At 44.1% G+C, this 25,489-nt stretch overlaps 1 protein-coding gene across 1 annotated transcript in view; it reads left to right on the plus strand.

Moving 5' to 3' along the window:
* CACNA1B (calcium voltage-gated channel subunit alpha1 B) overlaps window positions 1–25,489 on the plus strand; it is a 1,447,778-nt gene that overhangs the window by 996,575 nt on the left and 425,714 nt on the right. Inside the window, exon 18 of the mRNA XM_030207102.1 lies at window positions 12,323–12,429. Within this exon, the coding sequence (XP_030062962.1) occupies window positions 12,323–12,429 (107 nt within the window). The remainder of the gene's footprint in view (window positions 1–12,322; window positions 12,430–25,489) is intronic.

Consider the following 25,489-nt stretch of genomic DNA (forward strand, 5'->3'; position numbering starts at 1 on the left):
ATGGAGCAATACAAAGGCATTATAACGTCCTCATTTTTGTTTTCCATTCCTTTCCTAATAATACCTAACATTCTATTTGCTTTCTTAGCCACAGCAGCAGCATACTGAGCAGAAGGTTTCAACATATCATCAATGACAATACCTAGATCCCTTTCTTGGTCTGTGCCTCCTAACGTGGAACCATAATTCGGGTTCCTCTTTCCCACATGTATCACTTTGCACTTGCTCACATTAAACGTCATTTGCCATTTAGATGCCCAGTCTCCCAGTCTCGTATGGTCCTCTTGTAATTTTTCACAATCCTCCAGCGATTTAACGACTTTGAATAACTTTGTGTCATCAGCAAATTTAATTACCTCACTAGTTACTCCCATCTCTAGGTCATTTATAAATATGTTAAAAAGCAGCAGTCCCAGCACAGACCCCTGGGGAACCCCACTAACTACCCTTCTCTATTGAGAATACTGACCATTTAGCCCTACTCTCTGTTTTCTGTCTTTTAACCAGTTTTTAATCCACAATAGAACACTACCTCCTATCCCATGACTCTCCAATTTCCTTTGGAGTCTTTCATGAGGTACTTTGTCAAACACCTTCTGAAAATCCAGATACACAATATCAACCGGCTCACCTTTATCCACCTGTTTGTTCACCCCTTCAAAGAAATGTAATAGATTGGTGAGACAAGATTTCCCTTCACTAAATCCATGTTGACTTTGTCTCATTAATCCATACTTTTGAATATGCTCTGTAATTTTGTTCTTAATAATAATCTCTATCATTTTGCCCAGCACTGACGTCAGACTCAACGATCTATAATTTCCCAGATCTCCTCTGGAGCCTTTTTTAAAAATCGGCGTTACATTGGCCACCCTCCAATCTTCCGGTACCATGCGCGATTTTAAGGATAAATTACGTATTACTAACAATAGCTCCGCAAGTTTATTTTTCAGTTCTATCAGTACTCTGGGATGAATACGATCCGGCCCAGAAGATTTGCAACTCTTCAATTTGTAGAACTGCCCCATTACATCCTCCAGGTTTATAGAGAATTCAGTCAGTTCCTCTGACTTGTCAGCTTCAAATACCATTTCTGGCACCAGTATCTTTCCCAAATCATCCTTGGTGAAGACAGAAGCAAAGAATACATTTAATCTCTCCGCTACGGCTTTGTCTTCCCTGATCGCCCCTTTTACCCCTCGGTCATCTAGCGGTCCAATTGATTCTTTTGCCGGCGTCCTGCTTTTAATATACCTTAAAAAGTTTACTATGTGTTTTTGCCTCCAACACAATCTTTTTTCCGAAGTCCCTCTTAGCCTTCCTTATCAGCGCTTTGCATTTGACTTGACATTCCTCATGCTGTTTCTTATTATTTTCAGTCAGTTCCTTTTTTCCATTTTCTGAAGGATTTTCTTTTAGCTCTAATAGTTTCCTTCACCTCATTTTTTAATTATGCTGGCTGTTGTTTGGTCTCCGTCCTCCTTTTTTAATACGCGGAATATATTTGGCCTGGGCTTCCAGGATGGTGTTTTTGAACAGCATCCACGCCTGATGTAAATTTTTGTCCCTCGCAGCTGCTCCTTTAAGTTTTTTTTTCACCGTTCTTCTAATTTTATCATAGTATCCTTTTTTAAAGTTAAACGCAAACGTATTTGATTTCCTATGTATACTTACTTCAAAGCTAATATCAAATTCGATCATATTATGATCACTGTTATCAAGCGGCCCCTGCACCATTACCTCCCGCATCAGTTCATGTGCTCCACTAAGGACTACGTGTAGAATTTTTCCTTCTCTCGTCGGCTCCTCTACCAACTACTTCATAAAGCAGTCCTTGATTTTGTCAAGGAATTTTACCTCTCTAGCATGCCCTGATGTTACATTTACCCAGTCAATATTGGGGTAATTGAAAACAAAAACTTGTATCAATAATTCTACACTAGTAGTAAAGGTATTCAAAGGTGTGTTAAGCAAGTTTCAATGAAAATTACGTGCAGAAAAAAGACCTCAGTAAACACAGAGACACCTCTTTTTAAAGGATACACCTTTTTGAATAAAGAGGACTCATTAATCATTAGTCTTCAAAAAAACCTCCACGTCTATTCTTGTGCTTTTATATTCATGAAACAAAGTGCCTGACCACCTTGACCAATATATATGGGGTGAGACTCAATTTTATAAGCAAAAAGTAAATGATCCATCGTTACTTATCTTGGATGACAGTTGTCTAATATCTTCTTACAGTAGTAATCCAATCTCCCAACAGGGGAACCCTGTTTCACCAACAGGCTGTGTCAGGGGAAGTTTCGTTTATAAATACATCCAAGATCTTTTTTTTTACCATGTCTCTGACCAGCACTTTTTCAAAATGGCAATCCACTTCTTCAGAATGTTGCCTCGATTTTATACTCAGCGTGTGACGTCCAATGACGCCTCATCCTGTCAATTATGCAAATTATCAAAGAAAGGCTTTCTATTTGATGGAGACATTCAGTCCATTCGGAATCACTGATTGTAATGTATAAATCCATCTTTGTTCTTTTTGTCTCAATATACTACTACTACTTAACATTTCTAGAGCGCTACTAGGGTTACGCAGCGCTGTACAATTTAACAAAGAGAGACAGTCCCTGCTCAAAGAGCTTACAATCTAATAGACAAATGAACGGTCGGTCCGATAGGGGCAGTCAAATTGGGGCAGTCTGGATTCACTGAACGGTAAGGGTTAGGTGCCGAACGCAGCATTGAAGAGGTGGGCTTTAAGCAAAGACTTGAAGACAGGCAGGGAGGGGGCTTGGTGTAAGGGCTCAGGAAGGTTGTTCCAAGCATAGGGTGAGGCGAGGCAGAATGAGCGGAGCCTGGAGTTGGCGGTGGTAGAGAAGGGTACTGAGAGGAGGGATTTATCCTGTGAACGGAGGTTACGGGCTGGAACGTAAGGGGAGATGAGGGTAGAAAGATAGTGAGGGGCAGCAGACTGAGTGCATTTGTAGGTAATAAGGAGAATACGTCTAATGTCGCCTCTACGTTCCATCACGGTCACGTCTGTGGCCGTGACCACCCTCAGCCTTACCTTCTTTCTGGGGGTCAGCAGCTCTGCTGGCTTCTGTCTGTGTTTGTGTTTGTCTTGTCTCTAGTCTCTGGGATGATTGCTTCACTAGACCTCACCTGTGTGGGCTATGCCTCTCTAGGGAGCCAGCATCTAAGATGGCTGCCACCGGCTCTGTGCCAGCTTCCAAGATGGCTCCTGCTTGTCTTTCCTGTGGGCTCACTTCCTATGTGTGTCAAGCCTCTCTTTGGGGTCAGTGTACTTCCTGCTGCTGGTGACTCATCAGTGAGAGCCTTCATAAGGAAGTGCTGTGCTTGCAGTCAGGGCCTTTGCATAAGTGTTATGCTCTTAGGCCAGGTCAGGTTAGTAAGTGTCTGCTGCACTACTGCTTAGCCTCTCTCTGGGTTCAAGCCCAGTTTCTTTCTGTGTCTGTGTCTCTGTTGTCCTTCCATGGGGGGGGGGGGGTCTTCCCTGTCACTGTCTGTCTGTGGACTGCGGGTCCTTCCTGGCTTACCCTGTGTTTGGGGTGAAGCCTCTGTTCCTGGCTTACCCTGGGTTGGGGTGAAGCCTTTTTCTGGGTTTGTTCTCTGTCTGTATGCGAAGCCTCAGCCGTTCCCCAGTCGGTGTGTGGAACGGCTGTGGCTTCAGACCCTTGGCCTGTTCTTCCTGGTTACTCTGTTTGCTGTGCTGCCTGCCCAAGACCCTAGGCCTGTTATTCCTGGTTTGCTCTCTTTACCCTGAACCCTGCCTTGCCTAGCCTGTGTGCCTACCCTGCTTGTATATCCTGAGGGTATATCCTGAATCCTGTATCTGTCTGGCTAGTGTGTTTTACTGGGTGATTTCCTGTATCCTGTCTCCACCTAGCTAGAGGGTGTACCCTGTGGATATTCCCGGATCCCCGTTCTGCCTAGTGTGTTGCTGCCCTAGTCCTTGCTCCTGCTAGCTTCTGTATGCCTTGTGTTCCTTGGTCTGTCTTCTGGGTCTTGCTAGTGGCTGTGCAAAATGTTTTTGATACAGAAAGTGAAAGTGCCTTGGTGCTTTGTAGCTTTTACTACATGAGATGTGGGGTAAGGAATAATATATTGTAGAGGAATATATTCGAGTTATTCCCCAAGTTTTCCACGTCATCACTGTGACCCCTGACGCAGGTGCTAGTCACCGAAACACGGCCCGTCGGGTCTTTTTGTCAAGGCTCATTCATTAAAGAACTGTGTTCCATTTTTAAAGGCTCTTGATGATCCTCATCATTTTATTCTTGTGAGAATTGTACTTTGTAACAAAAGTCAACACTTCACTAGTTTTTTGGTCTGATTGTGGATGAAGTAACCACTCTCTGTGGTTATGTAAAGCTCTCTTTTTAGCTTTGGTCACAAAATTGTTTGGGTATCCTCTGTCAATTAATTTTGAATGCAAATGCTGAGCTTGTTGTTGATATCCACTTTTTGAGGAACAAATTTTTCTGTATCTAAGGAACTGAGCAAAAGGTATGTTGGATCTACAGTGGTTAGGATCAGTGGTGTGCTGGTAAATTTTTAACAACAGGCTCTCTCCCCGGGTATAGCCAGCCCTGCAATTCTTTTTTGTTGGGGGGGGGGGGGGCGCAGAGGTCCCAGTGTACCTCTGCACCCCCCCCCCCCAAAAAAAAAAAAAAATTGCAAGGCTGGCTAAACCCAGGGAGAGAGCCTGGGAGGGGGCAATGCATTACTCTCTCCAGAAAAAAAGAGATTTTAAATGCTCCCAGGTTCTAATAAAATGCAAAAATAAGTAAATAGATAGATAGAAACTCTGAATGTTGAGCACCTGATTCTCATAATATGATGTCTCTTTTTTAGTGGACCTTTTACCAGGAGAAAAAAAATCTCTGCAAGTAGAGAACACATGCTAGGGTGTCCCTGTAACCAGCCCCTCCTCCAAATGGCACACTAATTACGATTTATAACAAATTACTACTCTACCTATAAAAAGTTATACTTTCTCTAGTATATTCGTATGCTGCTGCAGCAGCTGGCTGGTATGTTTGAAAATATAAATAAGATTAAATAAAAATGCTACCAACAATTAAACACAATGTGGTTGCAGCAGCTCTTTTTCCCATCCGATCTGCTCCGGCTCCCTCCATCCCCCATCCCAGACTCACACTTTCTGTGGCTCCTCCGGCTTCATCCTCTCTGGTGGCGCTGCAGGTCCCTCTCTCCTGAAATTCTGCTCTCTCTGACAATAAGATAGAATCAGGAGGGGATCTGCCAACAGAGACACCTTCCATCTGGCGCATAGGCGTAGTTTGACTGTTTCATTTGGGGGGGGCAAAGAATGGGCGGAGCATATTAGCATATCATTTGCATATATACATATGCAAATGAATATGCTAATATGGAGGAAGGAAATGAAATTTACAGGCAAAATATCACAGATGCACATTTCAAAAAGCTGACACATTTCAATTAATAAATTATGAATAAAATACTTTTATTTACCTTTGTTGTCTGATCATTTAGTTTTTCTATTCGCTTTGATCCCAGTGTCTTCTGTTTTATGCAATGTCTTCTTTCCAGTAGGCTTCCCTCTGCTCCCCACCCTCGCAGTCCCATCCATCTCTTGCTCCTTCCCTCTGCTCCCCACCCCTCCCAGTCCCAACCATCTATTGCTCCTTCCCTCTGCTCCCCACCTCTCCCAGTCCCATCCATCTTCTGTTCCTTCCCTCTGCTCACCATCCCTCCGTCCCATCCATCTTCTTCTCCTTCCCTCTGCTGTGCCTGACCTCTCCCAATCCCATCCATCTCCTGGTCCATCCCTCTGCTCCCCACCCCTCGCAGTCCCATCCATCTCTTGCTCCTTCCCTCTGCTCCCCACCCCTCCCAGTCCCATCCATCTTCTGTTCCTTCCCTCTGCTCACCATCCCTCCATCCCATCCATCTTCCCTCTGCTCCCCCCCCCCCCCCCCCCCGCGAGGTCCAAGATGGTGACTCTGTTTACCCCCTCTCTTCCTCCCTCCGGCGCAGGCAGCAGTCTTTTCCAGCGTTCCTGGCAGTGGTAGCGTTGTACACGCTGCCTTTGGCTCTGCCCCGGAAGCCTTCTCTTCAAGTTCCTGTTCCCACCTATGCAGGAACAGGAACTTGAAGAGAAGGCTTCGGGGCAGAGCCAAAGGCAGCGTGTACAACGCTACCGCTGCCAGGAACGCTGGAAAAGACTGCTGCCTGCACCGGAGGGAGGGAGGAAGAGAGAGGGGTAGACGGACATGCTCCTCTCTGTCCGCTTGGCTTCCCTGCCCTCTCTGTCTGCGTCCCGCCCGAAAGGAAATGACGTCAGAGGAAGGCGGGACGCAGATAGAGAGGGCAGGGAAGCCAAGCGGATGGAGAGGAGCGCCTGCCTGCATGTGGTTTTTTTTTTTTAATAACTAATGGCGCGGCGGCGCCTCGCGTCGTTTGGGGGGGGGGGGCATTGCCACCCCCCCCCCAGTCTACGCCTATGATCTGGTGTCTGTCTCCGCGCTGCAGCACAACCAAAAGGACCAGGCCAGGCCATGTGAAAAAGCTGCGATCAGGGGGGCACAGAGACAAGTACTGGCAATGAGTCGAGAAGGCGCGCATGCGAGCACACACTCGGCCGCGGCACGATCAGTTTTTTTTAAAGCAGTGCTGGTATACGTCAGCAGGGAACACGCTACTTCAGCCAATCCCAGGGTCTTCCTTCAGCCTGTCCCACCCCGGAGGGCTGAAGAAAGGCCCCGGGATTGGCTGAAACAGCCTGTTCTCTGCCGACATATGCCAGCACTGTTTTTAAAAAAGTAAGTGCTCCGTGGCCGGCAGAGTACAAGAGGCAAGGAGGTGCAGGGGGGCAAAAATTGAGCACAGAAAGGTAGGGGGGGGGGGGGAAGTGGGGAAACAATATGCCTAGCCTAAGCCACAGACATAGGGGAGGGGGATGCCGATGCCAGGAGGGTATCCAAACCCAAATTTTGGGAGCCGGTTGTTAAAGTAGCTACTTTAACAACCTGCTCCCAAAATTCTTAAAAATGTAACAAATGGCTCTTGCGAGCCGGTGCGAGCTGGCTCCAGCACACCACTGGTTAGGATGCATACTATAATATTGCAAAATGGTATTTCTGTCCGTGGGCTTAGTAAATACCGAAGTTTCTAATTTACCTTGATTCATTGTAATCTATACATCAAGAAAGGCAATGCCTGAATAGCTGTGATTCGATTCAAATTTGATTGTGTTGTGACAACTGTTTAAATGATCAGTAAATTATGTTAATTGTGGCAGAGTGCCATTCCACAACATAAAGATATCATCAATATATCTCTACCAGCATATGGCATGGGAAAACCAACTTGACGTGTAAATCCACTTATTCTCAAAAAATTCCATTAAAAGATTGGCTATGGTCGGGGAGCAAGCCGCCCCCATAGAAACCACAGTTCTTTTTATGTTATATTTATGGTCACATGTGAAGTAATTTTCAGTTAAAGTGATCTGAATGAGATTAAGGAGAAAGTCAGTTGGAACCAAGTGTGCACCTTTTCTATTTTCTAATACTTGTTCTAAAATCTGTAGTGCCTCATCTTGAGGTATAGAGGTGTAAAGAGAACATACATCCAAGGTTACTAACAGAGTATTAGAATCAATCTCTATATGTAAAGATTCCAATAACCTTAAAAAATGAGAGCTGTCTTGTACATAGGAATGGATAGATAATAAATGGGGTTGTAGGATTTTATCTGTGTACTGAGCTGAACATTCTAGTAATGAACCCTTGGCCGAAACAATCGGCCGTCCTGGCGGAACTTGCATGTTTTTGTGAATTTTGGGCAAGGTGTATAGAATCGGTACTTTTCCACTAGATGGCATTTTATAGGAGATCATTTACTTATGCATGAAAATGACTAGAATATTCCTGATGCATAAAACCAGGCGGCTTCTTATAGAATTGCTCTGGGGGCAATTCTATAACTGGGTGCCCCCGAGGCCACACAGTAGGAGTTTATTTTATCCATTATAGAATCAAACATATAAACAGCAAGTGACCGACTCACCTGCAAATGCACAGTACAGACTTCCCTCTCTGTCCCGCCTTCGCATCAAGACGTCATGACGTCAGAGGGCGGAACAGAGAGGGAAACGGAGTCGGACTGTCGGACACCGTCGCTGCCACCTGGAAACGAACATCGTGCAAACCAACTTCCACCCTCCCCCCCCATCCCCGCTGCCGCTCCCAACCCCCTCCGTATCGGGCCCCCTGCACTGACCTGACAGCGCTTCTCACCTCCGTGTGGAAGTGCTGCAGGCAGCAGCAGAGTGATCTGCTGCTGCCTGTAGCGCTTTCACACGGAGGTGAGAGGGGCTGTCAGGTCAGTGCAGGGGGCCCGGCACGGAGGGGGGATGGAGTGGCGGAGAGGAAGGTAGCTGGACATGGGGGGAGGGCAGGGGGGAGAGGAGGGTTGCTGGACATGGGGGGAGGGGGAGGCCAAGGGAAAGAGGAAGGTTGCTGGGTATGGGGGGGAGGATCGGTGGACGGGGTGAGGCCAGGGGAGAGAGGAGGGCTGCAATACTCGCCCGTTTTTACAGGCTTAACGGCTAGTACTAACATAACCTGATATTAACGCACAACATTTAGGTGTCCTCAGTGCTAACATAAGTAAAGGTGCCTAAATGTGGCAGGAATGCATGCAGCTTAACAGTGGTCTATAAGTTACACATGTAATTGGGAGCCCTGCCCATCCTCCACCCCTATACAGGCCCCTATTGCACATACATGCTATCTAAGCGGATATTTTCAGAATAGTGTCTAGACACGTGGCTGGCACTTTCACAGGTATGTGAACACATATGCGTGTAAGTGTGAGTATTATAGACATTTACATGCACAAGGGGTGCATTAATGAAGGTGCCTAGATTATAGACTGGACCGTTAGAAATGACCAGTCATCTTGCATGATGCTGATTACTCCAGAAAGAAGGGTGAACGTTATTAATAATACACATACCAGCCTGCAAACTGTGAAGATTTAAAACCCAGGGAAGTAAACCAGCTTGCTTAAGATCACAGCAAAAATATAACTCATTAGGATGTGATGTCATTTTATGATTGCTTATGTTTGTTTTATTGTTCTTATAAGCCTAGATTTAATTTTTATTGTATTTTAGAGGCCTCCTCTTATGATTGCATTAGGATGTGTTGCTGTTTGACATTTTGTCAAGTTAATGTTTTAAAGATTTGTATTATTTTTTGTACCAAGTGTGAAAGAAAGGGTATATAACCAAGTGAATAAATAAATAGTGGCTCACTTACAACACAAACAAATGGGCTCAGCTCCCACAAATATTGTACTGTTGGTACACAAACAAGCATACTTTTTAAGATATTTATTGATTGATTTTTGTTTATTAAAAAAGATTTATAGACTCTCTCCCCAGGGAACTATTTGATGTAGTGTACATTATAAAAATATAAACAAATCAAAGGAAAATAAAGAAGCAAGTAACAGATCTCAGTACTTACATGTATGCATTGCACTGACTAGGCTCACTCTAATGTTGCATGAGGGGAGACTGGACCACCTCACCAGGTGAAGCCACTATGGCCTACCTACCCTAAAGAGACCAAAAGACCCAGCTTCTGGCATCTCTTCTGAAGTCAGGAAAGTAGTTCTCAGCCTTTTCTCAAAGGCTAAAACACGTGTTCCCTGACAAATGGGCAGACTATTCTAAAGTTCCAGTATCACTACAGAGAAGGTCTTGGTTTTCAAAAGTGACTGTCACAAGGACTTCAGTATGGGAACTCTTGAAAGCAAACCTAGGCTAGATCAAAAAGCCCTTATGGAAAGATATCATTTGAGTTTACATGCAAAAAAAAAAAAAAAGGTCAAGCTACCCTACCCAACTATAAGATTCGTAAAGCTAAAACAAGAAACTTCAAATAAATGTTTCTGTATTGGTAGCCAATGAAGTTAAGTCAACAAAGGACCCATACTGCCCCCTCTGTCACTCTGGGTAGCCACTCAAACTGTAATGTCCTGAATAGATTATAATTTACTTAAAACCCTCCTGGAGAGGCCAACATAAATGGCATTAAACTAAGCAAGTGAGTTATGAACCAGGGCATCCACCACAGAGTGAGCAATTGATTGGTTAAGCAGCTGGTCCCATTTTTGAAGGAATCACAGCTTAAGATAAACATTCTGTATAACTGATGGTATCTGAGAATTGAAAATGTTAGACCCATGTAACTATACATCAGGGCTTTTGATATTCTCAACTATGCTGATATCTTCCTCCATGATTCTCAGCAAAATGTTTAGCATGTTCAACATATACATATGCATTCATTTGTTCCAAGAATTAGGTTAATATATTGTGAGCCCAGTTTGTAGCAGCCATTCTTTACAGATGATGAGCCATGACCAAACCAAACTAGAGTCTCTCCCCAGTCTTTGACCTGCTGATCTCTTGTCAGTTGCCCTACTCAAGCCTAGTGGTTAGTGCAGTGGACTTTGATCCTGAGGAAGTGAGTTCAATTCCCACTGCAGCTCCTTGTGACTCTGGGCAAGTCACTTAACCCTCCATTGCCCTGGTACAAAATAAGTACCTGAATATATATGCAAACCGCTTTGAATGTAGTTGCAAAAACCTCAGAAAGGTGGTATATCAAGTCTCCTTTCCCTTCATTTTGCTATTCCTACTTATACTTTCATAGTGTATAGCCACATTATTCCACCTGTGCTTGTGAACCTCTTGCCCTAAGCAGAGTTTGAACCAGATAGTACCTTCTGTTGCTGCTCTGTTCACGTGATGCTGAACTTTAAGAACAGCATGGAATTGTCAGTCAGGGATGCCTTAAGCCATGAGCCAGATGAGGCATTGGCTCTTTGTGCCAAAGTTCAAGGGTACTGAAAGCCACTGTGCTCTTCTCCCTGTGCTGCAGCTGGCACAGTTACCGGTTTAAACATGAACACAGGTAGTTCTTGTTTTCGTTAGAAACGGGAAGTACCTATTCTCACATTTAAACATGTCAGTACTGACAGCAATACAGGCAAGAGAGTATAGCGGCAAGAGTAAAGTAAGCTGCTTTCACTGCTGTTTAAAGTATACAGTAAGGAGCTGATGCATGCATGTTAGCAGACAGGAACTGACTGGAAGAGAGCTGTTATGGGTGGGTGGGGGGCATTGATCAGAGGGGAGCTGATGTGGGCTCCAAGATGGAGACTGCAAACCAAATGTTGACTCAGAATGTCACAACCCCTTGAGCTGACTGAGTCATGTGACCAGAAAGGTCTGTGGGACAGTAAGCAGGTGGATGGGGGGAGCCTGAGAGGAGGAAAAATAAGAAAGTATGCCGAGGGAAGAAAGCAGGGAGCTCCCTTGGTTCTAAGGATGTGTGAGGAGAGAGAAAAGGCTAGACTGGAAGGAAAAAGCTGGAGGAAGGGAGGGAGGGTGGTGCAGCAGCAGGAGTGTAGAGCAGTGATTCTCTACCCAATCCTCAGGGCATACCTAGCCAGTGCAGTTTTCAGGATATCCACAATGAATATGTATGAGGTAGATTTGCATGCACTGCCCCCTTGGCATGCGTGTTCATTGTGGGTATCCTGAAAACATGGCTGGTGTGCACTGAGGTCTGGGCTGAAAAGCACTGGTGTAGAAAATAATTCAGGAATGAAGGGAAGAGAGCTGAGCTGAGCAAATTAGAGAGACAATAAAGAACGAAGAGAAAATGGATTGATGAGGCAGAGATAGAGAAGACCATGAAAAGAGAAAAAAAAAACAGGCAGAAGTTAAAACAAATTAGAGATGCCAGACATAAGCAGGAGAATAATGTATTTCAATTTTCGTAAAGATTCCCTGCTGTGTCTTATTCTGCATTTCAGTTTCACTCGTGTTTGGTTTTCACGTCTGAGTCAGATGGATTTTAGATTAACAACGTATTATTTTATGAATTGTATTATTTCTCTTGTTATCTGTTTTGGGTTGCAGTTCTGTGCAAGAATTTATTACAGAACAGAATGTGCCCCAATTTAGCTCTGTCAAACTTTCAGGCTAGCCCACCTATAGTGGTTTAGCTGCCCTGAAAATGGCATACATTTGCAGCCCTTGGGCACTGAAACTGAACACATTTTGTAATAGAAATCCTTGCCTTATGGTACATGAATACACATGACTGTACTTTGAAGGATATTTCTAAACGAAAAAGAGAGATGCTTTCACTTATAGGTTTCTGTATAGAGCAGTAGGCTTCTGCATGATTGAATATGAACAAGGAATATTATTGGACTTGTTAAACAGGATGAAGAGGAGCTGGAAGAAGCGACCAATCAGAAACTTGCTCTCCAGAAGGCCAAGGAAGTGGCAGAAGTTAGCCCCTTATCGGCAGCAAACATTTCTATAGCAGCGTAAGCATTAGTTTATTCCTTACCAAACCCTCAGTGAGGCAGCGTCTAGGTTGGCAAAGAGCAGGAATATGTTTGAGTGTAAAGCCAACCCAAGTAGTTTGTCATTTTCCTGAGTCATTTCTTTCATATTTATCTATTTTATTAATGCTGCTGTATCTTTGACTTCATATTCCACCTGCTGGCTGCCGCAATTGTACATCTGCATGAAAATAACAATAGGAAATTTGTTTTCAACTTTATTCACCAAATTGTAAAATCTGCTCAGTTTGACCTTTTCGGTGAACAAATCACACATTGGGTTTTCCTTTCTGTTTTGGTTTGTTTTTGCCTTCCTGCGATTTAAGCCAAAGCAAATTTCACTCTGATAAACTAGAGACATAAAGTCAGACTGAAGGATTAGATCTAAACTATGCAGGGCCAAATTCTGTATACTTCTGCATGCTTAATTTTAGAGGATTTGTTATACAAGGATTTTTTTTTTCAGTGCTCCAAGTTTAGGGGTCAGTTTTAAACAAAGCACACATGTATAAAACTTGAGAAAAATGTCCTTTTGAAAATATACTTGGGGAGAAATACCGTCACAGATTTTAATCCACTATTAGTGTGCATGCTTTTGGAAATCCCAATTTTCAAAAGTCCTACTTCTTTGTACAAAACCCCATTTGATTCATGCAAATGCCTTTGGACATTGGTCTCTTATTATCTGCCTATCCAGATGTTTGCAGTTCCCCCTAGAAGCAATGTACTTTATTAATGTAAAAATTACACAACAATGAAAAATGGCTTCCTAGAAGGTAAGTTTGAAAAGAAAATCATCCACTTATGAATCAAGTCTCCCGATAATTTCACTAAACTATCACAGGAATATTCTGCCTAATTATTTCCTAATTTAGAGGGCCTAGTCAATACAACCTACATATGTCTAGTGGTTGGGAACAACCAGGGCTTTTGCTGCTTTCCTAAGTCTTAAATAGTTATTCAGCCCTTGAAGCTCCAAAGGGAAACAGTTGAATCAATTAGGGGCCATAGCCAGAAATGCTTTGACCTTTACTACAGATATTGAATCTGAAATGCATACCTGGGAATTTTTATATGCAAAATGTTTGTGAGGCCCAGCCTGTTCCTGTTCCTGCTCCTCCTTTGAGTTTTCATCTCAACCAGAAACAGCGTCTGCTGGGCTATGGCAGCATGAACCAACTTGCAGAATGGCCTGGGGTATTTTTACATGTATTAAATCTCCTTCTCAACTCCTAAACTCACATTGCCCAAGGGCCTCTCCTTCCAGGAGTTGTAAATGCTACTACTACTATTTAGCATTTCTATAGCGCTACAAGGCGTATGCAGCGCTGCCCAAACATAGAAGAAAGTCCCTGCTCAAAGAGCTTACAATCTAATAGACAAAAAATAATGTAATCAAATCAATTAATGTGTACAGGAAGGAGGAGAGGAGGGTAGGTGGAGGCAAGTGGTTACGAGTCAAAAGCAATGTTAAAGAGGTGGGCTTTCAATCTAGATTTAAAGGTGGCCAAGGATGGGGCAAGACGTAGGGGCTCAGGAAGTTTATTCCAGGCGTAGGGTGCAGTGAGACAGAAGGCACGAAGTCTGGAGTTGGCAGTAGTGGAGAAGGGAACAGATAAGAAGGATTTATCCATGGAGCAGAGTGCACGGGAAGGGGTGTAGGGAAGGACGAGTGTGGAGAGATACTGGGGAGCAGCAGAGTGAGTACATTTATAGGTTAGTAGAAGAAGTTTGAACAGGATGCGAAAACGGATAGGGAGCCAATGAAGCGACTTGAGGAGGGGGGTAGTAAGAGTAAAGCGACCCTGGCAGAAGACGAGACGGGCAGCAGAGTTTTGAACCGATTGGAGAGGGGAGAGGTGACTAAGCCAGCAAGAAGCAGATTGCAGTAGTCTAAACGAGAGGTGACAAGGGTGTGGATGAGGGTTTTGGTAGAGTGCTCGGAAAGAAAGGGGCGGATTTTACAGATGTTGTAAAGAAAGAAACGACAGGTCTTGGCGATCTGCTAGATATGAGCTGAGAAGGAGAGAGAAGAGTCAAAGATGACCTCAAGGTTTCGAGCTGAGGAGACAGGGAGAATGAGAGAGCCATCAACAGAAATAGAAAACGGGGGGAGTGGGGAGGTGGGTTTGGGGGGGAAAATGAGAAGCTCGGTTTTGGTCATGTTTAATTTCAGGTGGCGTTGAGACATCCAAACAGCAATGTCAGACAAGCATGCTCAAACTTTGGTTTGGATGTAAGGTGAGATATCAGGGGTAGAAAGGTAGATTTGGGAGTCATCAGCATAGAGATGGTAGGAAAAGCCATGGGATGAGATTAATGAACCAAGGGAAGAAGTGTAGATAGAAAAGAGGAGGGGACCAAGAACAGAACCCTGAGGTACGCCCACAGGCAGAGGGATAGAAGTAGAAGAGGATCCACCAGAGTGAACACTGAAGGTGCGGAGGGAGAGGTAGGAAGAGAACCAGGAAAGGACAGAGCCCTGGAATCCAAGTGAGGACAGGGTATCGAGGAGTATGCTGTGATCAACAGTGTCAAAAGCAGTGGAAAGATCAAAAAGAATGAGGATGGAATAGAGACCTCTGGATTTAGCCAGTAATAGGTCATTGGAGACTTTAGTAAGTGCAGTTTTGGTTGAGTGGAGAGGGCGAAAACCAGATTGTAGTGGGTCAAGAATAGCATGTGAGGAAAGAAAATCAAGGCAGCGGTGGTGAACGGCATGCTCAAGTAATTTGGAGAGAAAAGAGAGGAGGGACAAGTAATTAGAGGAACAAGTAGGGTCGAGTGAAGGCTTCTTAAGGAGAGGTGTGACCACAGCATGTTTCAAGGCAATACGGACAGTTGCAGTGGAAAGTGAGAGGTTAAGAATGTGACAGATAAAAGGAATAAGAGCAGGTGAGATGGCATTAAGAAGGTGGGTGGGAATGGGATCAGAGGAACAGGTGGTACATTTTGAGGAAGAAAGGAGAAGTGTAGTTTCCTCTATAGTAACTTCAGGAAAGGAGGAAAAGGAATGAGGGGAAGGAGAGAGAGGGGAACGGACTAGTGGAGGGAGAGGTGGCGAGGTAGAGAATTCAAGGTTTATCTTTGAACCTTGTCATGAAAGAATTCAGCAAGGGTCTGAGGAGATAATGAAGGGGGAGTTGGGGGAGGGGGCACCTTGAGGAGAGAGTTCAATGTGGTGAAGAGAAGTCAAGGGTTAGAGCCAATGCTGCTTCCGTACCATCCGTACCATCCCTAACTCTTGAAGGTCCAGGGATCAGAACTTTTGTCCAGGTCTTAAACCCAGGTTTTCTGCAAGGCAGCATGTGACACTTCTGAGAAAAACAGAAGAACAAGCTCCGCACTTCGCAACAAGGCACAAAATATAGTGGAGAAGACAAAAAATCAAACCAAAAAACAGTGACGACCAATGATGCACAAACTCACAAACAATTCCATCTGACTTGACACGGGCCTTTGAGAATAGTGTTGTTGCTAACGTGAACACAGCAGTTGTGTTAGCAGTCTGGATGGATTTATTTCAGTGAACAACATTAGCCATTTAGCCGAAACATGGCCCATGTCTAGTTGGTTGGAATCATTTAATAAAGACTGTTTCTGCACCATTGGTAGTCCCTATTTTTTGGTCAGATTTTGTGCCTAGCATGCGACATGGACCATTGGGCTAGCTCTTTTTTATTGCCCAGTGGTAGAAACTATTATGATTATTGTCTATGTGAGAGGGATAATTTATATGTGTTGGGAGATATACACAGCTTTGTTCTTTAGATGGAGGAAGAGTGTCATATCTGCTTCTCAAGTATTTAGTGCGACCGCCAAGTTTCTGCAGGCAGTTTTTATATTTCAAAACATGTAATATTCCTGAATCCAGTATAAGTAACAATTCAGCATACCACTCTACAGAATTTTCTGCATTGAACCTTCAGTTTGGCTCAAATGGAAAATTTAAATGCACATGCTAAGTAGAATTTAATGAGTTATTTATGACATTTAGGATAATACCTTAAATTTTTGCCTACAGGCTGTAATCAGAAAGCTGGGTTTTAAAAGCTGTTTTTTAAAAACTTTCACATATTTTTAGAAATATGGTACCGATGTAACATGCCAGATTGACCTCACTGGTCACTAACCTCCTGTCTGACATGATAACTGATACTGACATCCCTACATTTTGCCTCTGCACAGTGAGATCATACTCATGTATCAGCTTCTGTGTCGAGGCATAGTCATGTCCCTGAGGCTGGCAAAAGTAATCCAAATGGCTAACAGGTTGCACATTTCACATGGATTAGAAAATCTCCAAATTTATGACGCAACTCAAATATAAATGTAGGGCTCCTTTTACAAAGGCATGGTAAGGCTACCACATGGGTAGCATGTGGCAAAACAGCACTACTGCTGGATGCGTCCAGACGCCCTGCAATAGTTGTGCTTTTACCATGCGCCATTGCCCACACTAGAAAATAGTTTTTATTTCTAGCACAAGGCTGGTGAGTAGGCGTGCTCAGTGGTAATCAGGCAGCATGGGCACATTGCTGAACACTGTTCGATTACCGCATGAACCCTTACCACCTTCTAAATAGGTGGCGGTAAGGGCTAAGGCAGTAATTAGCGCAAAAAAAACCATTCGGCCATTTTAGAGCCACGCTAAAAAGTGGGTGGAGTATGCTAAAACTACCACTGGCCACTTTTTAACGTGGCTTAGTAAAAGGACCCCTTAGTTACCTAGCTGTTAGGATTTAATTACTGCTTTTTTGAAGAACTAGCTGAACATAAGCAACAGACAAGTTTGGTAGTTTGCCGGTAAAGAAGCTCTGTAGGTGAAATTTTCAAAACCTACCCAGCAGTTAAGAAGGCAGTTCCATAAGCTAGGCACTCACATTTATGTGTGCAAATGTTTAGAATGCTAGTATTTATACATGTAAGTGCTAGAAAGGCACCTACGTGCTAACCTGCAAATACCTGCTTAACTTACATAACACATTTTTAAAAAATATATAACTGTCATATGTAATTGCTGTAGTTGTATTGTAAACCACTTTGGTGCCTATTGGTGTAAATGCAGTATATCAAATCAATAAATCAAGTGTCCTAATGGATAGCGCAGTGCGCTGAGATCCTACTGATCTGGGTTTGATTTCCACTGCAGCTCCTCGTGACCCTGGGCAAGTCACTTAACCCTCCATTGTTCCAGGTGCAAAAATTAAAAAAAGCACCTTAGATTGTGAGCCCAGCAGGAAGAGAGAGAGTACCTGCATACAATGTGTACAATACTGTGCAAGTCTAGTAGCACTATAGAAATGGTCAGTGGCGTACCAAGGGCAGGGCAGTGGGGGTGGTCTGCCCCCGGATGCACGCTGCAAGGATGTGCATGGAGCAGCCATGCGGCTGTCTACTCTGCCAGTTCCCTGCTCCCTCTGATGTTACTTCCTGGGAACCGACAGAACCGACAGCCATGCGACTACTCCCTGCACCCCCAGGAGGTAAGAGCGATGCGCTTGGGGGGGTGGGGGTGGAGATGATGCGCTGGGAGAGTGTTGTGATTCACTGGGGGGTGATGCACTGGGAGGGAAGGGGGTGCAGCGGCAATCCACCCCAGGTGGCAGCAGCCAACCTAGGAGCACTACTGGAAATGATTAGTAGTAGTGGTACACAGGGGTGTTACATTGGCAGAACCTAGGCGAGGCTCTCACTTAAGCATACAATTTACAGAGCTCTGTAAAATGTGTGTGTGTGTGTGCCACACTTAGGTGATTGTATGTATACCAGCTTTAGGCATGTTAAATACCCTGTTATGCTAGTATTCTATAAAGGGAAGTAAGTGCCTACATTTTGGTTTTTTAACAAAAAGGACTCCTACTGCATGTCCAGTTTGAGAGTTGGCCTCTAAGTGTCCAAGAGAGTAATAGAAACAACTAAAGATACCCCATGGAATCCTGAGGGATTTTCAAAACAATGTATTTATTTATTTGTAATTTGATATACAGCCTTAACTGTCGAGCAGAGCAAAGCAGTTTACATTAATTAAAAAAAAAAAAAACATTAAAATGGAACAGAAAAGACCTACAATAATTGACAGGAAAGATAATATATACATTCATAAGAGAAACATTAGAACATGATTATTCCAAATAACATCAATATAGTTGAGTCTTTACTCTCTCTAATATAGTTGAGTCTTTACTCTCTCTCCTAGGCACAAGATGCCCAATGTGCTTCCTAATTGCTAGTATAAGCCTGTTGAAATAACCACGCTTTCAACAAAGAGTTACATTTCTTTATGCTAAGTTCACCACGTGGAGACAGAGGTAGACAGTTCCAAAGATAGGGAATCACAAAGAAAAAAGCACTCTGACGAGTAGATTCCAGTTGAGCCAAGCGTGATCCTGGCAGGACCCATACAGATGAATAGGGGAATGTTAGTGAAGATAAGTACTGTAGTGCACCTTGATGGAAAGCCTTAAAGCCCAATAAAAATGCTTTAAATTTAATACAATAGGGAATTGGTAGCCAGTGATGATCTTGTAAGGCAAATGTAACATGGTCAAATTTTTGTAAGTGACAGAGAAGACGAATAGCTGTGTTTTGTAATGTCTAAAGTCTTGTAAGCAAAATACCTATGTGGTCATCCTAAAAAAGTGAGTGATCCAGAGGCCTGGCCTTGCATTGGGCATATCCATCCTGTTGTCAATATGTTAAAAACTAAATCTAATCAGTCAACACATTTAGACGTCAGTCTGATTTTCTACTAAATTTTCAGAGTTTTGTCTTACCTTTAGGCACATAGGGGCTCTTTTACAAAGCGTTGGTAAGCCCAACGCAGGCTCACTGAATGCTAAATCGGAACTACTGCCGGCCCAACGTGGCCACCAGCAGTAGTTCTGCCCCGAGCATACGCCATTTCTTGGGGAAAAAGAACCCCCCCCCCCCCCCCGAGAAATAGCTTGCATGGCGGTAATCAGGCATCACCGCGCACTTCCTGGTTACCGCTGGGCTACTGTGGGAGCTCTTATTGCCACTTCAGTGTGTGGCGGTAAGGGCTCCCCGCCGCATGACCATGTGGTAAGAGTTCTCTTACCACATGGCCATGTTTGTCTGGGAGCTTTTTACCCACTGCAGTAAAAAGGGCCCTGGTGCACAAGGAAAATGACCCTTGCCACTAGCACAGGGCCCTTTTTCTAGCAACTTGATAAAAGGACCTCTCTATAAATAATGCCGAAATCTAGGCGTTGAAAGAGTGCTCAGCCAGTGTTCTATAAAGGGCATCCAACCTTTATAGAATACCAGCATAGCATACGGATTGCACTCAACTTTGTGTGCCAGACTTATGCCCGATAGAAACAGGTGTAAGTCTGATGCCCAAAGTTAAGAGCAGATCGGCCAAATTCTATAACTCAGTGCTTAATTTTAGGGAACACCGATGCCCTCTTTTTGGGCACGTCACAGTTTCTGTAATTCAGAAGTAGTTCTCTGTGAGAAAAACTCGCTCTTAAATAAGCCTTATGGACAATCCTTGACGGGTAGCCATGCTCCAGAAATTTAGCAGTCATTTAGCATGAACTTTAAAATCTTCCAAAGAGGAACAGATTCTTCTTAACTGCAAAAATTGCCCCACTGGTAGGCTGCTTCTCAGATGGTAAGGATGGGAGCTATTAAAATGTAAATAGTTATTATAGTCAGTTTGTTTACAGTACAAGGATGTAGAGATAACTCCTTCTAATTTTTCTATATGGATGTCCAGAAAGTTAATATACTGTTGATGATAAGTCGCAGTAAATTTTAAATTCACATCTAAAGTGTTAATTCAATAAACTGAAGTAATGACTCCCGTGAACCAGTCCAAATAAAGAATATATCATCAAGGTAGCGTTTCCATATTTTTATAGATGAGAAATACTCTGATGGATAGATATATGATATTTCAAATTGATCCATATATAAAGTGGTTACAGACGGGCTAGAGTCGCACCCATCACTACCCCATGAATCTGTTTAAAGAATTTTTGGTCATACCAGAAATAATTCGATGTAATTACCAGATTAGCCAATTCCATCAGGAAAGCAGTAGAGATACGGGGGGGGGGGGGGGGGTTTCTATCTCTCAGGATAGGTTTAATAATATTAAGTGCAGAGTTTTTGAGGAATATTCGTATATAGCACAGCAACGTCAAGGGTAACAAACCAAGCTTCATTGGAGATCTCACATATTTCACTGAAAAATTTCAACATATGAAAGGAATATTGCACAAAAGATTTAACCTTCTTTACTTCAGTTTGGAGGAAACCAGTGCATTTTTTTCTAGCAAAAAATGTGCCGGTACTCAAATGCTAGGCCACCCTTCAGGGGCGGGGGTGATCACTGAGGGACCCACCCCACAATAGCCAGGCCCCCTGCAACCAGTCACAGAATCCATGACCAGGCAGAATTGGTGTGTTGAGCCTGAGCTTTTTCATTAAAATTTGGGGGGGTCCATGGGTCAATTTTAGCAGACAATGGAAAAGGTGCCAGTACTCAGTACCCCCAAATACCCCCTCAAAAAAAAGCCCTGGAGGAAACAGTCTATAAATCTTGATAATGGTTCAAGTATAGAGCGCACAGTGGATACTATAGGTCTACCCAGCGGGTGATTCAGATCTTTATGTATTTTCGGTAGAAAATAAATATATGGCATAGAGGGATGTCTAACTCTTAAAAAAACTGCCTCTTTTTATGTCAGCATCCCCTTTCGTAATGCAGGTTCAACCACAGACATGATCTTCTCTGAAATTTCTTTAGTCGAATCTTGTTGTAACTGATGGTGATAAGCTTCCTTCTGATAGTCTAGTGTAGATTGGGTCACAATTGCTCCGCCTTTATCAGTGCGTTGCATTCGTATGTCACTGCGCACTTAGTTGTCTTAGTGCATCCATCTCTAAACTGGATAGATTATGTGGAGGGGCATAATCGAATGAAAACGTCTATCTCCATGGGCGTTTATCTCCGAGAACGGGTCCGTGAAGGGGCGGACCGAACCGTATTTTCGAAAAAAATAGACGTCCATGTTTTATTCAACAATGTGTGAGCTGGGCGTTTTTGTTTTTCAGCGATAATGGAAAATGAAAGCGCCTAGCTCAAAAACGAATAAATCCAAGGCATTTGTTCGTTGGGAGGGGCCAGGATTCGTAGTGCACTGGTCCCCCTCACATGCCAGGACACCAACCAGGCACCCTAGGGGGCACTTTTACAAAAACAAAAAAAAAAGTAAAAGAGCTCCCAGGTGCATAGCACCCTTCCCTTGGGTGTTGAGCCCCCCAAATCGCCCTCAAAACCCACCGCCCACAAGTCTACACCATTACTATAGCCCTAAGGGCTGAAGGGGGGCACCTACATGTGGGTACAGTGGGTTTGGGGGGCGGTGTGGAGGGCTCCCATTTACCAGCACAAGTGTAACAGGTGGGGGGGGGATGGGCCTGGGTCTACCTGCCTGACGTCCACTGCACCCCCTAATAACTGCTCCAGTGACCTGCATACTGCTGCCAGGGAGGTGGGTATGACATTTGAGGGTGAACATAAAAAGTTGTGAAACAGCATATTTTTGTGGTGGGAGGGGGTTTGTGACCACTGGGGGAGTCAGGGGAGGTCATCCCCGACTCCCTCCTGTGGTCATCTGGTCATTTAGGGCACTTTTTGGGGCCCTATTCGTGGAAAAACAGGGCCCAGGAAAAGTGCCCTAAATTTTCGCTAAAAACGCATATTTTTTTTCCATTATCGGCGAAAGGCGCCTATCTCTGATCGGCCGATAACCACGCCCCAGTTCCGCCTTCACCACGCCTTTGCCACGCCCCCATCAACTTTGTCCGCATCCACGACGGAGTGCAGTTGAAAACGTCCAAATTCGGCTTTCGATTATACCGCTTTATTCGTTTTTGTGAGATAAACGTCTATCTCCCGATTTGGGTCACAATATAGGCATTTTTCTTTTTCAATTATAAGCTGGATAGTATCTTTTTCTTAATGTGATCCTTTTCCAATTCATTAAGGTCATACAAAAGTAATTTCAAAAAGGTGTTAATTACTGGATCCATTATTTGTGGGCACCATGTAGACCTAGGTTTTAGTATGGCAATATCTATTGTAGAAGCATGTTCAGAAAAAAGCTTCTTGACTTGTAATAGTCTAATAAAACAATAAATCACTATTCTGGTTTTAAAGGGGTCATACGGGGAAGCTGGAACGAATGATAGTCCCAAGTTCAATATATCATATTGGGTTTCCGTCAGTGTTATTTGGGCAGTATCCACCACTATTGATTCATTCCCTGATATGATCTGGTAGTCTGACCTTGGTCCCCTTGCTGTCTGATTCTTCATTTGCGGTATCCCCGATTGCGCCCTATGTCTAAAGGGTATTCAACTGATTTATTTTCCTGATTAATTTGAACTCTTCAGGGATTTCCCTGATTGATTTCAACTCTTCAGGGATTTCTTCTGTCATCACTGGATCTGGTGCTCACAAATGGGGATAGCGTGTCAAATATCCGTGTGGGTGCCCACCTGGGCAGCTGTGACCATCAAATGGTTTGGTTTGATATAACAGCTAAAGTGGAGAGCAGCCACTCAAAACTCAAAGTCCTGGATTTCAAGCATGCTGACTTTAGTAAAATGAGGGAATACCCGAGGAAGGAGATGATGGGCTGGGAGGAAGTACGAGAAGTGGAAGGACAGTGATCCAGGCTGAAAGAAGCTATAAATAGGGCCACAAACCTTTATGTAAGGAAAGTAAATAAAAGCAAGAGAAAAAGGAAACCGATATGGTTCTCCAAGCAAGTGGTTGAGAAAATAAAGGCTAAAGAGTTGGCGTTCCAGAAATACAGAAAAACTCAAGAAAAGGAACACATGGAGGAATACCGGATGAAACTGAAAGAAGCCAAGAGAGAGATATGACTGGCAAAAGCACAAGCAGAAGAACAAATGGCTAGAAATGTAAGGAGGGGTGACATAAATTTCTTCAGGTATATTAGTGAAAGGAGAATGACTAAAAAGGGAATTGTGAGACTAAAAGATACTGCGAACCGCTATGTGGATAAGGATAAAGAAAAAGCAAATTTGCTAAATAGATACTTTTGTTCTGTTTTCACAGAAGAAAATCCTGGAGAAGGACTGTGATGGACTGGAAATAGTACAAATGAGAATGAAGTGGATAGAGCACCGTTCAAGGAAGAAAGTGTGTATCAACAACTTGAAAAGCTAAAGGTGGACAAAGCCATGGGACCGGACGGGATCCACCCCAGGATATTGAGGGAGCTCAGAGAGGTTTTGGCGGGTCCTCTTAAAGATTTGTTTAATATATCCTTGCAGATGGGAGAGGTTCCGAGGGATTGGAGAACGGCGGAGGTGGTCCCTCTTCACAAAAGTGGTGATAGGGAAGAAGCTGGAAACTACAGGCCGGTAAGCCTCACTTCAGTTATTGGAAAAGTAATGGAAGCGATGCTGAAGGAAAGGATAGTGAATTTCCTGGAAGCCAATAAGTTGCAAGATCCGAGACAACATGGTTTTACCAAAGGGAAATCGTGCCAAACGAATCTCATTGAGTTCTTTGATTGGGTGACAGGAGAATTGAATCAGGGATGAGCTATGGACGTAATCTACTTAGATTTCAGCAAAGTTTTTGACACAGTTCCCCACAGGAGGCTCGTAAATAAACTGGATGGGCTGAAGATAGGACCTAAAGTGGTGAACTGGATTAGGAACTGGTTGATGGACAGACGCCAGAGGGTGGTGGTGAATGGAATTCGCTCGGTGGAGGGAAAGGTGAGTAGTGGAGTGCCTCAGGGATCGGTGCTGGGGCCGATTCTGTTCAATATATTTGTGGGTGACATTGCCAAAGAGTTAGAAGGTAAAGTTTGCCTATTTGCGGATGATACTAAGATCTGTAACAGAGTGGACACCCGGGAGGGAGTGGAAAACATGAAAAAGGATCTGAGGAAGCTAGAAGAATGGTCTAAGGTTTGGCAATTAAAATTCAATGCGAAGAAATGCAAAGTGATACACTTAGGGAATAGCAATCCACGGGAGACGTATGTGTTAGGCGGGGAGAGTCTGATAGGTACGGACGGAGAGAGGGATCTTGTGGTGATAGTATCTGAGGATTTGAAGGCGACGAAACAGTGTGATAAGGCGGTGGCCGTAGCTAGAAGGTTGTTAGGCTGTATAGAGAGAGGTGTGACCAGCAGAAGAAAGGGGGTGTTGATGCCCCTGTATAAGTCATTGGTGAGGCCCCACCTGGAGTATTGTGTTCAGTTTTGGAGGCCTTATCTTGTTAAGGATGTAAAAAGAATTGAAGCGGTGCAAAGAAAAGCTACGAGAATGGTATGGGATTTGCGTTACAAGACGTATGAGGAGAGGCTTGCTGAACTAAACATGTATACTCTGGAGGAAAGGAGAAACAGAGGTGATATGATACAGACATTCAAATATTTGAAAGGTATTAATCCGCAAACGAACCTTTTCCGGAGATGGGAAGGTGGTAGAACGAGAGGACATGAAATGAGATTGAAGGGGGGCAGACTCAAGAAAAATGTTAGGAAGTATTTTTTCACGGAGAGAGTAGTGGATGTTTGGAATGCTCTCCCGCGGGAGGTGGTGGAAATGAAAACGGTAACGGAATTCAAACATGTGTGGGATAAATAAAAAGGAATCCTGTGCAGAAGGAATGGATCCTCAGGAGCTTAGTCAAGATCGGGAGGCGGGGCTGGTGGTTGGGAGGCGGGGATAGTGCTGGGTAGACTTATACGGTCTGTGCCAGAGCCGGTGGTGGGAAGCGGGACTGGTGGTTGGGAGGCAGGGATAGTGCTGGGCAGACTTATACGGTCTGTGCCAGAGCCGGTGGTGGGAGGCAGGGATAGTGCTGGGCAGACTTATACGGTCTGTGCCAGAGCCGGTGGTGGGAGGCGGGGCTGGTGGTTGGGAGGCGGGGATAGAGCTGGGCACACTTATATGGTCTGTGCCAGAGCCGGTGGTTGGGAGGCGGGGCTGGTGGTTGGGAGGCGGGGATAGTGCT

Source organism: Microcaecilia unicolor, chromosome 6 (genome assembly GCF_901765095.1).
Source record: "Microcaecilia unicolor chromosome 6, aMicUni1.1, whole genome shotgun sequence".
NCBI lineage: Eukaryota > Metazoa > Chordata > Amphibia > Gymnophiona > Siphonopidae > Microcaecilia > Microcaecilia unicolor.